Source organism: Ursus arctos, unplaced genomic scaffold, assembly GCF_023065955.2.
Source record: "Ursus arctos isolate Adak ecotype North America unplaced genomic scaffold, UrsArc2.0 scaffold_2, whole genome shotgun sequence".
NCBI lineage: Eukaryota > Metazoa > Chordata > Mammalia > Carnivora > Ursidae > Ursus > Ursus arctos.
In genome coordinates this window covers 39,594,062-39,605,680 of record NW_026622874.1, presented here as the reverse complement: position 1 = coordinate 39,605,680, position 11,619 = coordinate 39,594,062, and the positions used below count along the sequence as shown (strand labels likewise).

Sequence of the window (11,619 nt, the reverse complement as noted above, 5' to 3'; positions counted from 1 at the left end):
GAATAGCGCACCCGAATGGGCAAAAATGCAACCCTAACCCTATCCTTATATCCCCAAAGGCGGGGCCTTACAAATGAGTGCCTAGGACATTTGTGTTAGAAGCTACAAATGAGGGGCACCTGGGTGGCTCAGTCGTTAAGCGTCTGCCTTCGGCTCAGGGCGTGATCCCGGCGTTCTGGGATCGAGCCCCACATCGGGCTCCTCCGCTATGAGCCTGCTTCTTCCTCTCCCACTCCCCCTGCTTGTGTTCCCTCTCTCGCTGGCTGTCTCTCTCTCTGTCAAATAAATAAATAAATCTTTAAATAAAAAAAAAAAGAAGCTACAGATGAAAATGAGACCATGCCTTCAAATAACCACTTGACACAAGTGGGTCCTTGTAACCAATTCCATTTGTGAGATAGATGAGCTTGCTTCCCCAACCCCATCTCCTGCCTCCTCTACCCTCCCGCTGTACCATACACAGCCTCTCCGGGCTCCCTGCCACCCAGGACACCTAGGTCAACACGCAGGTTTGTCGATGAGGGTCATGGAGGTGTGAAATGAAGTGCGTGTGTGTTGATGGGGAGTGGTTCTGTCCATGAATCAATGTGTTTAAAATTTAAATACAGCCCACCTCTGGTCAAGAAAAAAAACCTAGCCCAGGTCCATGATGTCTTTGTGACCTCCGTGGGAACTGCTGAGCTCGTAAGTGGGGTGGGTGGGGGTGTAGAGGCCTGTGTCAACACCTTATAGGCAGAGCGCCAAGAGTCAGGGATGATGAAGACTGTTCTTATTTCCTTGCGGAGATCCGATCCACGCAGCCAGAGGGAGGAATAAAGTGGTGACAAACCTTTGGCTCTCAAACCGTGGCTGTCAGGAGCAGCTGCTCTTTGGCTAACTGGTAGCCTCGGTCTCCGGTCACACGTTGGGCTCCAGGGCCCAGATCCCGGGGCCCAACTGCTCGTGTCTAATAAGAATGGAGGGTACCAAATGGCAGTCCCAGAGGTGACAAGAGAGCCTGGACCTGGAACTTTGCGACCAGTCTGCCCCAACCTGGGAAGGGCCCTCCCTGCTCCGTGTCCCGGGCTCACCACCTCAGTCTGACACTCAGGCTTGAGTCTTAATCACGTCTAATATTTTCGGTGCCTCGTACGAACGGACAGTCCACACCTGCTGAATGAGCAGATGAGTGAGCACAGCCGAGGCCTGGCAAGAACAGGATGTGTGAGACCCGGCCAGACTCAGCAGCGCTCAGTCTAGAGCCCCGTCCCGTCCAGCATTGTCACAGGGAAGTGAGAACATACATTTAAGGACGAAGGAGTCCCACAACTAGATTTTTCTTTTATACCAGCCCCATGCTATAGGTCTTTGGAGTATCACTGAGACACTGAGAAAGGATTTGATCCAAGGGAAAGGCTGAGTGATGTGGGAATGTGCCCTTCTCTACACCACACAGTTTCAACTGCTACATTTTTATTAAAGTAACAAAAAAAGCGTACATTTGTCCATAAAGCTGTACATTCTTCCATATAAAAACACTATTATACAATTAGTAACCTTTGTCTTTTCTGTCAGAATAGCTTACAAACGTACGACTATTATTTATTTTTACTTAATAGGAGAGACAGGCCTGCTCAACAGTCCAGCTCTGGGTGTTTTGCTGTTTTTAAAGTGAACATCAAAAAAACAAGACGAAGCGCGAGACCGCGAGGCTGCTTCTAAAAAGGCAGGAACCTGTTTGCAGACAAGAGGCAACACCACAGTCTGTGGGGATTCACAGCTTTGTTTCCACCCACAGGCCAGAAAGGGGGCTCTTGGGTCTGTGGGCCTGAAGTTACCTTTAAAGCAAGAAAGGCTGGAAGCAGGGTCTAGGAAGGCAGCTCGGAGTCTAGAGTTGACGAGGAGGCAGAACTGGCAGGAGTGGGTAGGGAGAGTGTTTGGTAAATAGCACCTTTGTGTCAGAACTGAGTAGTTCAGGAATCCAGGGGAGGGGACTGGCAGTGGAGCGGGGACCCTTGGGTCGGGGTAGAAAGGTTCCTCACGAAGGGGCAACAGCCAGGTAGGCTGGACAGGAGGGGAGCCAGGTCGACCAGATGCTCTAGCTACGTCCTTCTCAAGTGATTCGGGGTTGGGAAACTCAAGGCCTTCTGAGGGACCCCTCACTAATGTCACTGAAAAACCGAAGGAAGGGGATTTCTTCCCAGGATGGATTTCCATGGGCTCCAACCGAGAGCAGTAAATATTGCACAAGTCTACAGACAAACTGGGATTGTGCTGAGAGACAGCAACTTCCCCACAGGTGCTCTGAGCACCAGGGAGAAAGGGAGAAAAAAAAAAGTCCAGGATTGCGGCTTTTAGTGTCAGCCCTACAAGAGTACCAAGTAGTCCTGCAGAACTTGGGGCCTTCTCCCATTCAGCCAAGGACTACCTGTGAGGCTGACCAGCCAGCCAGAGTCCCAAGCACGGAGGGAGAGGTCCCTAAGCCCTCCAGGGCACCAGGAGGTTCTGAGAGCCGGTTCTTCAGACTCTCCTGGGACCCAGGAGGCCATATTGCACAGTGAGTGAGAGCTCTCGTTCTGGAAGATTGGGTGGCTCCGTGACCCAACCAGAAGGGGACAAGAGCGGGAGAGTCAGGGAGGAGTGTTGTGCTTTGAAAAAGAAGGCAGTAAGAAAGAACCTGGAGTTCCCCGTAGCTTTTGAGCCAACTCTCAAAGGGATAATGGCAGCAGCATCAGGACTTTCATGTGGTTCCAGAAAGAAGGGTTTTGGCCAAAAACAAATATCCCCAAGTGGATACTCTTTGGGTCCCAAAATTCCATTGCAAATCACCCCCAAGTTATTCACCACACATACACACAGAGCAGCACACAGCAAAGCAAAGGTTTTGTGCAGAGTACCCTTCCGTCCCAACCCCAATAACCTCTAACTCCTGCCTCACTCCCCTGACCCCCACGAAACAAAAAGCTTTTGTTTCCTGCCTGGGAAGCAACATCTACAGGCCCCTGAGCACAGAATCAGAAACAAGTCATGATTTCAAGAAAAGCGGCTTAGGACAGAAGCAATCGGGAGAGGCCTTTTCACTCTCTGCCCTGGATCTCACTGGAAAAATAAAAAAGAGAAGATTAGGCAACATAGCATAATTGAAGTCCAGGCTTGAGCGCCCCTGCGGAGGAGAGGGGCCAGGGATGCAGGTGTCCTGCTCCGGAGGGCGAAGAGGTCTGGACTTGGCCTCTCTTCTCCCCGCCACAGGGCAGATCTTGACCGCTCTTATTCACAGTTGCTAACCTTGTTTGTTCCCTCTCACATCTTCCTGGGGGGCCAGCCAAGCTTTTCCCACCCCGTCCCTGCCAGGCCGGCCCCCTCCCTACTCCCCCCGTCCCGTAGGTAGGCACTGGCTCCCAGACTCAAGCGCACAACAGTTCTCTCCAAAGGCACCTGGGGAGGCCACTTCCAAGCAGCTCCCTTTAAGGATTTTTCTTTTAAAAAAATCTTTTGGTTTTTTTTCTCCCCTTTTCTTAAAAAAAAAATAATATATATATAAATAGCTCTTCATTTAAAATACAGTTCCCCAGGTTGAGGTATGCGGTGGCCTGTTGTCACGGCCGAATGAGTACAGTAGAGTGCCTGGTAGGGGTGGCGGGGGATCTAACTGGACACCGCCATCACGTAGTTCTTCGAGGGGCTGCTCCGGCCCAGCATCATTTGGTTCTTGCAGGTGAGGAGCCCGTAGGAGGCAGCCACCGGGGCCTCCTCGTACAGGATGCAGATGGAGCCGTCCTCCCCGATGCGGTAGGACACCTCATAGGGGTCCACCCACAGGGTCAGCTCGCTGGGCAGCAGCTGGCGCAGCTGGGGCTGGCTGAGTCCGATCTGGCTGGCCACCTTGCTGATGATGGGGTCCATCTTGTGGTTGATGCGGATGCAGCGGTAGCCGGAGCCCTTGGACGGCTTTTCGGGAAACCAGTGGTGCTTGTAGTGCTCTGTGGGGATGGAACAAGAGGGAGATGCCCTGGTTAGAGCGGCTAGGCTGTGAAGGCTACCCACAAGGCGGGATGGGGACGGAGGGGTAGGAGTAGGGGAAGGAACCCAGAGATTTTAAGTAAGCAATGTGGTTTCTCAGGAGTTCCAGGACCCTCCTCTCGCTGAAGCAGAGAACGTTTTAGAGGATTCCCCCCTCACTCCTTCTAGGTCACAGACGTGACTGTGTGGGGAGGGAGTCCCACAGCTCTGGGGCAATCCCCAGTAGCTGGTGTATTGCTTTTGGCACACTCTCTGTTTAAGGAGGAGGGGTGAGACTGGGGAGGACATGTCCAGGCAGGGCCTCTGGAGACCTGTGAGCTGAAATTGCAAGGCCCGGAAGGCTGCCATCGTTGTCAGACCCACAGCAAGTCGTTGTGTCTCCCACCCTGGGCCCCAAGGGCTCCCTCTGCCTCCTTCAAAAGCCAAAGACCTTCTGCAGCGGCTAGAGGAGTCAAACCCCGGTTGTTTTGATGAAACATATGTTGCTCCTCAGAAGGCAGGATCTGCGTGGGCGCGTTTGGAGATGGCTATCGCTGCTTGAGACCCGCGGCCAACCGGCTAGAAACAGCTGGGAGATCGGTCTCTCCCCTGGCAGCCGCTGGTTATCTCTCGTCAACCTCCCGTTTCACGCCGCCCCCGCCCCCGGCACACGGGCCAGCAGAGCGCAGTTACTACCTACAAGCCTTTCTCAGTACCATAATGGGTGGCAGATGGCTAAGGGGGGCCAAAGCATACAAAGGGGGCCGGGATTCCAACTTCGAGCGAGTCAACAACTGGCCCGGGCACAGCGCAGCCCCGGGGCCGCCGAAGAACCACGGCTGAGGATCCAGGTTGTTGTGAAGGCTCAATTGCGCCTTCTTCCCCCACAGCGACCCGTTGGCTGGCCGGGCTGACTCGCCCCCAGCGCCCCTGGAGAGTCTCAGTAGGGTGAAGGAGCTCGCACTCAGACCCGCAGGTGCCTCCTCCCGGGACAGAAGCCGGCGCCAGGGCTCGCACTCCAGGACAAGGGTCTGCGTCCGCGACAGTGTGGAGGAACGCGCCCGACCAGAGCCATCACGGACCGAGACGAGCGCGGGGCAGCTCAGGGGAGACACGACCCAGGGTAATGGGGGGATGCGGGCCGCCCTGGGGGCTGGAGGGAAACCGAGTTCCGGAGCTGCTCGCGAAGGGAGCCCTGCCCTAAGAGGAGAGGAAAGACGGCCCAGGCAGGAAGGAAGGGGGACCGAGCCCCAGAGGCGGGGCTCGACGGAAGCCAGGATCCTCGGCGGGTGCTCACCTGTTAGTGCCTCCTGGAGAGCCCCGCTGAAAACCTTTAGTCTCTGCTCGCTCACGCAGCCCCGGGTCCTCAGGAGGCTGGAGAGGAAGCCCACGGCGGCGGCGATCTCCGGGAGCATGTCTGTTCTCTTCCCAGTCCAGCGGGTCTGGCTCATGTCGTGCGCGGCTCGGGAGGCGGTGGCAGCGGCAGAGAGCAGTGAGGGGTCTCCGGTGGGACTTGCCGCCTTGCAGGCTTCTTCCGTTCGCTGGGCCGCTGCTCGGGCTCTGCCCGGACTTTACCCGGGACGCGCCTTTCATACTGTTCTCAGAGGCGGGGGAGCCCGCGGCGGCACCCATTGGCCACCGCCAGCGGATGGGGGCGGGGCCAAACGCCCGCCCCGCCCCGCCCCGCGCGCTCCCCCGGCCCGGCCAGGCCGCTAGCCCCCGCCCTCGCCCCCGCCGCCTCCTCGGCACTGAGGTCATCGCCCGCTGACGTCAGTGCTGGGAACCCGAGCCGGGCTTGCGGGCCGAGGGTGGCGCGGGGAGAAAAAGTGGAGCCGGGGAGGGGCCGAAGCCTCTCGGCGGAGGAGAGCTGCGTCCAGTTCGCTCCACGCTGGGAATACCTGGACCTGTCCTCTCCGCCAGTCCTTCAAGATTTAGGTCACCGGCCACCTCCTCCAAGAAGCCTTCCTTTGCTGATGCCACCTCTCCCACGCGGTCCCTTTTCTGGCTCCCACATTTTCCAATCTCCATTGTCAGAACCACTCACCCGGACGCTTTGTCACCATTTTACCGTTTTGCCGTGTTTGTTAAATAGGTTTCTCTAGGCTCTTCGGAAATGGGGGCTATGTCTTCTATGTACTTCGACTATAATCCCACCTCCCCCAAACAAGTTCCGCCCTTCCTCTATACCAATGCCTTTTCTCTTGCCTAGCAGCACTCAAGTCTTACCTATTTGACTGTAGGGGTGGGGGCAGTGTTGTAAGACTTTTCTGTCTCCTCAAGTTATTTTCCCAGCTCCCGCTTTCCTTTAAATGCCAAAATTCTTAAATAAGTGGTCTGCTCTCAACTGCACACATTTTCCCATCTACTTCCTCTTCCTCCTCTCTTCCCCCAGCCCTCTCTCTCCTTCCTTCCTCCTTGTGGATTGAAGCTTTTGTAAACACAGGCTCTTGGGGGAAAGAACCCAGCCTCAGTCTCCTGGGTCCACACGCAGGACTGTGTTCAGGGCCCAGCACCATCACAGGTGCTGGGCAGATGTCCCCTCAATGGGGCTAACTTCTAACCCACATCCCCGCACCTGGCATAGTAGGTCCTCCATACATGTTTGCTAAATCAATCAAACCCAATGGCTTCTGGTAGATTCTTATTTTACTTGAACTCTGGGCCCTGCTGACCACCTCTGGAGGCAGTCCCTCCTCCTTTTTCTGGGCCCCTGATACCAGGCTTCTCAGCCTCCTTCCCTAGCCGTGTCTGCCCTGGATCCCCTCCCACCCCTGGTTCCCTCTCTGTGTCCCCTCACTCCTCTCCCTTTTCTCTCTACTTGCCTTCCTCAGAGAAACCCTATTCACGCTGTCCACTCTGATGTTTACTTTTTCACAACTGACTGTCGCGGCTGCATAGTCTGTGTCCTTTCATCCTGCCACTCCCACCACCTGCTCTGTCCTGCCCTTGGGTGTCCAGCCACCACCTCAGTGTCTGTCCAAGCCCACTGTCCTCGTCTTGGAGATGTCCTGATGTCCATTTCTGTCAGAGATACCATCACTTCCCCAGGCACTCTACCCTGAAAACTCACACTCACTTTTGACTCCTCCTTGTACTTTGCTCCTCAGATCCAGCCGCAAGCCACAAGCTTCTTCCTATCTAGATGGCCGCAGCAGACTTGTCAAATCCCACCCCCAAATCACCCTTCCCACTGTCAGGAGATCTGCATCCCCAAAAGTCTGCTTTCACTTGCTCTTTTGCTTAGATCGTTCTGAAACATCCTCCACCCCCATTTGTCTACTGCATTAAGTCTAGACTCCTTTGCCTAATATTAAGATCTTTCATAATGTGGCCCTATCCACCTTGTTAGGTTTCTGCCACTTTGTGCTCCAGGGTCATTCTCCTCACTGTTCTCTAAGCATCAGAGCAGCTCTGCAGCCCAGAGCCCTCAACATTTTGCCTGTGATCCCCACCCCTGCTCTGTAACATGGCTCCCATTCCAGGTACGCCTGAACATGCCTGGCTCTGCTGCACAGGGGCTCATGTCATTATGTCCTGGACACCTCCCTGCCTCCTTCCCACCTCTCCCAATCTCCCTCCCACACTCCTGAAGGCATAGCTGAAGCTTGGTCTTCTACCCTGAAAACCTGCACTCACCATTCTCCCTCTACAGAATTAATGTTATCTGTGCCCCTTATGTGGCATGTATAACCTATTGTTTGGTATTATTAGGGATATTTTTAGAGGCTGCCATCTTATCTCAACAACATTCTGCGGGCTGCTTAAAAACAGGTTACTATGCTTATTTGTCCTACATTTGTCCAGGACAGTTCAGATTTCAAATATTCTGCTCCACCGCTTCATAGAGCTCACCGAGAGGCCCTGGGACACATGTCTTAGACAGCCTCTTCACCAGCTCCTCCCCACGCAGGATCAGGCCAGATGAGACTCTTCTCTCTGCTTGCTGAGAAGAAAATGATTTGTTACAGAAAACAGGGTTGGGGAAGCCTGGGTGGCTCAGTCGTAAAGCGTCTGCCTTCGGCTCAGGGCGTGATCCCGGCGTTCTTGGATCGAGCCCCACATCGGGCTCCTCCGCTGGGAGCCTGCTTCTTCCTCTCCCACTCCCCCTACCTGTGTTCCCTCTCTCGCTGTGTCTCTCTCTCTGTCAAATAAATAAAAAATCTTAAAAAAAAAAAAAAAGAAAAGAAAACAGGGTTGGGCGTGGAAACAGGAAGACCTACAGTACATCATCCAGGGAGACCACGTGTCGCCCAGACCAGAACTGATGGAGGGCAACCACCAAGGAAGTCAGGAAAACAGATTAAAGTATAGATAGGTATACAGCTAGCTCTGGCTTTCCTTTAAATGTGTTCAGCACTTTTCCTTTAAATAGGTTCAGCACCTAAATCTGAAAATACTTAACATCTGCTTGGGTGTGTCTTTGACAAGGGTTGGGTGTTCTGGGCCTTGCTTTTGTCCAGAACTGATTTAAAAAAAAAAGTCTTTTGCCAGACCATCACCTGTTTTTTGCCTTAGGAAACAGAACTCTGTCCTTATGTAGATTTTTGTATCACTCACCAGGTCACACAGCTAGTTCTCAACAGAGCCAGGACCAGATCTGCCGACTTCCAATATGGCACCCTTTCCATTGGCCCATGGAGTCTCTGCACTGTTGTTACAATGGCTTGGCCCACAGTTCCACATGGTCCCACAGAGCCATTGTTCCAGGTGATGGTGCAACAAACTGGGGGCAAATGGTGCATTTGGGGGAAGGAACAAGGAGGTCTATCCCTGACCCTCCTCCATTACCCGGACGTGTCTTGGCCTACTCATTGGTGATAGTTGCTGAGCTTTGTATAGGGCATCCATAGGAAACAGGAGGCACTTCTCCTACTTCCTCATCCCCTTTTCTTTCTATTCACAAGCCTAGGGAGAGGAGGCTTCATTTATCCCACACTCAAAAGTTCACAAGTTACTACACAGTGTAATTGTACCCAACTCAGGATTTGGATTCTCAATCAGTTTCTTATAAGGGCAAATACATTATAGTTGTCCAAATTATTTTGGAAATTTCCTGAACCTGCCCTTCCGTTGGTAGGACCAGGATCCTTAGAAACTCAAAAGTCCCAGTTTCGCTTCTTCCCTTTGCATGTTGCGTGCTGCCAGGAGTTCCTTGGCATACTCAAGGTGTAATTGGAGCATCAGGATAAGGACAGTGGGTCCCTCCCTCCCCCCCTCTTCTTCCTGCTCCTCTTCCTCCTCATTCGTTTCTCCCCCCTCGCCCAAGGGCCTTGAGTTGAATTTTGAACATGCAATGCCTTGAAACACAGTACTAACCTGTGACCCCGCCCATTGCCAAGGGGGCAGGCAGCGGTGGGGGTGGGGGTGGACATCAGCTTATGCCTCATCTGGACCAGAAATTTCTATGCCCTGTGATCCTGACCCGCTGACTCCCCTGGTCCTGGATGCCCAGCTCGCCTACTTGTCTGGCCCACCAATGCGGCCCACTGTAGAGTGACACACAGCTTCCCGCGCTGCCCTCCTCAGACCAAAACCCCACCCAGGACAGGGTCCCTCTCCTCGGGCCTCTCAGCTCTGGCCTTGTCTGTGGGGTCATCACACAGGCCTTGCTCTCCACTCCCCAGTCAGGAGCAGCCCGATCGTTGGGTGCAACTCTTGTCTTTCCCAGGGTCCTGTTAGGCCTCCAAGGCCTTGGCTTGGTTGCCAAGGTTACCTCTCAGTTTCCTGACCACATGTGGAGCCGTGAGGTGGAGTGAAGCCGATCTGCTGGCAGAGGCTGGGCTGAGGTATTCTAGGAGGATAACGTCGGCTCACTCCCACACTGTGTGGCGTGTAGTTCTTGTGGGTCTCTGTGTGTGCATGTGCGTGTCAGCGTGGGGGGGAGGGCCATATATACATCCGAGTGAGTACACACTTCAATGTGTTGCGTGCTCTGATGTTCGAGGGTAGGAGGGAATAGAGCCGTGTGTTTGTAGAGGTTAAGATGTACTTATATGAGTATATATTGAGAAATGTCATTTCATGAAGTTTGGATGTTCTGGTGGAGTGTGTGTTTTGGCGGGGAGAGTGGATTTGGCGGGGTATGTCTGAATGCGGCTGCTAGAGATGCTAATTTGATCTTTCCTCTTTTCAGACCTTCCTGGTGACAGCCTCGCTCTGCTGCCCAGAGCTGATAAGAAACGCCACCCCAGGAGGACCAGACGCCTCTTCCTCACTTCCTAATCAGGCTGGAAATACTGCCAAATATAGTCATCACTCTTTGCCAGCATCGCGGGGTCATGTCCAGGACAGCTTTTGGGCTCCCCGTCATCTCACGAAGTTGTACCTCTCGGGAGCAGCCCCAGGCCAGCCTGTCTGGGGGTTACTCTTTACCATCAGAAACAGGACTCAAAGACAGAAGAAGATGACATTGTCCTTCAGACCTGCTCATGACGACTGTATGAAACTGAGGATTCAGCTCTTTCAAAAATTTGTCTTTAAACCCCTTCACCTGCCCCAAAGTGAACCGAAAATAGGAACAGAAATAGCTAATGCAAAGATGACTAGGGTCGAGGGTCAAGTGGAAAACCACCCCTCTGGACTGAGGGAAGGCTTGGTAAAATATAAATATACGCAGGGCTTCCTAATCCCTGGGTCGCAACGATTTCCAAATCCCTCTGGACCGTTTCTGAGAACCTGTGGAGAAGTGGAGAAGAGTCCGAAAGCTAAAAAGGAAACCTTCCACCACCTGCTCTGAAGACAGAAGCAGAAGAAGACTTAACAATACCAAAAGCAGCTAACTTAGGCAACAGAGTCCCTTCCTATAGGAAGGTAAGCCTCATCTCGGACGTGCTCGGCAAGCAGCCTGCTCTGGCCAGGACCCGCATGCTCTGGGGTACGGGGCGTCTTTCCAGGGAGGGCTGAGGTGGCCAGGGGGGGTAGCAGGGCGAAAGCTGCCGGCTCCTCCCCAAAGTGGCATCTAAGCTGGAAAGTATCAGAACGTCAGTGGCTGCCCCCCGACGTCCAGGTGATGAATAGAGACATCCGTGGCAGATACCAGCTTCAGTTTCCTGCCGCAAAGCTGGGAGCCCACCAGACGCCCAGTGGCTAAAAACTTCGGGGCCTCTCTAACCCCGGGCACACCCATGGGTGAGCCTGGGAGCCTGGGAGGCTCATGTTCCCCATAGCACAGTCCCTGATTTCTTCCCAGTTTCCTCAACTCTCTCTCCCAAATGTCACCTGGGTGGCTTAGAAGCCACAGACTGGGCCCTGGGGCAGAGCTGACCACAGAGATACACTGGCCTGTAGAGTACTTAAGTGTTTTAAAAGTTAGTTGTCAACATTTAACTATTTGGAAGTGTCTTATTTTTTTAAACCCTAGAATTACGATTTCTCTTTAAAAACCTGACTCTGTTTGGGTGCCTGGGTGGCTCAGTCATTAAGCATCTGCCTTCGGCTCAGGGCGTGATCCCAGGGTCCTGGGATTGAGCCCCACATCGGGCTCCCTGCTCCACTGGGAGCCTTCTTCTTCCGCTCCCACTCCCCCTACTTGTGTTCCCTCTCTCGCTGGCTGTCTCTCTCTCTCTGTTAAATAAATAAATAAAATCTTAAAAACAAAAAACAAAAAAACCTGACTCTGTTAACACTGGTCCCACATTCCTG

At 53.5% G+C, this 11,619-nt stretch overlaps 1 protein-coding gene across 1 annotated transcript; it reads right to left on the bottom strand.

Annotated features, from left to right (window-relative positions):
* Window positions 1-1,435: 1,435 nt before the first annotated feature.
* Window positions 1,436-5,574, bottom strand: BTG2 (BTG anti-proliferation factor 2). Its single transcript, XM_026480608.4, has 2 exons — window positions 5,276-5,574; window positions 1,436-3,959 (listed from the first exon to the last, which is right to left on the bottom strand). Exons 1-2 carry the CDS (start codon window positions 5,427-5,429, stop codon window positions 3,625-3,627), a joined length of 489 nt encoding a protein of 162 aa, XP_026336393.2. The 5' UTR covers window positions 5,430-5,574; the 3' UTR covers window positions 1,436-3,624.
* Window positions 5,575-11,619: the final 6,045 nt, after the last annotated feature.

Excerpts from the sequence above, each read along its gene's own strand:
- BTG2 (XM_026480608.4), bottom strand. The coding sequence starts at position 5,429 with ATGAGCCAGACCCGCTGGACTGGGAAGAGAACAGACATGCTCCCGGAG. Across the intron at positions 3,960-5,275 it reads TCTCCAGGAGGCACTAACAG|AGCACTACAAGCACCACTGG; the intron begins GTGAGCACCCGC and ends CCATCCCCACAG.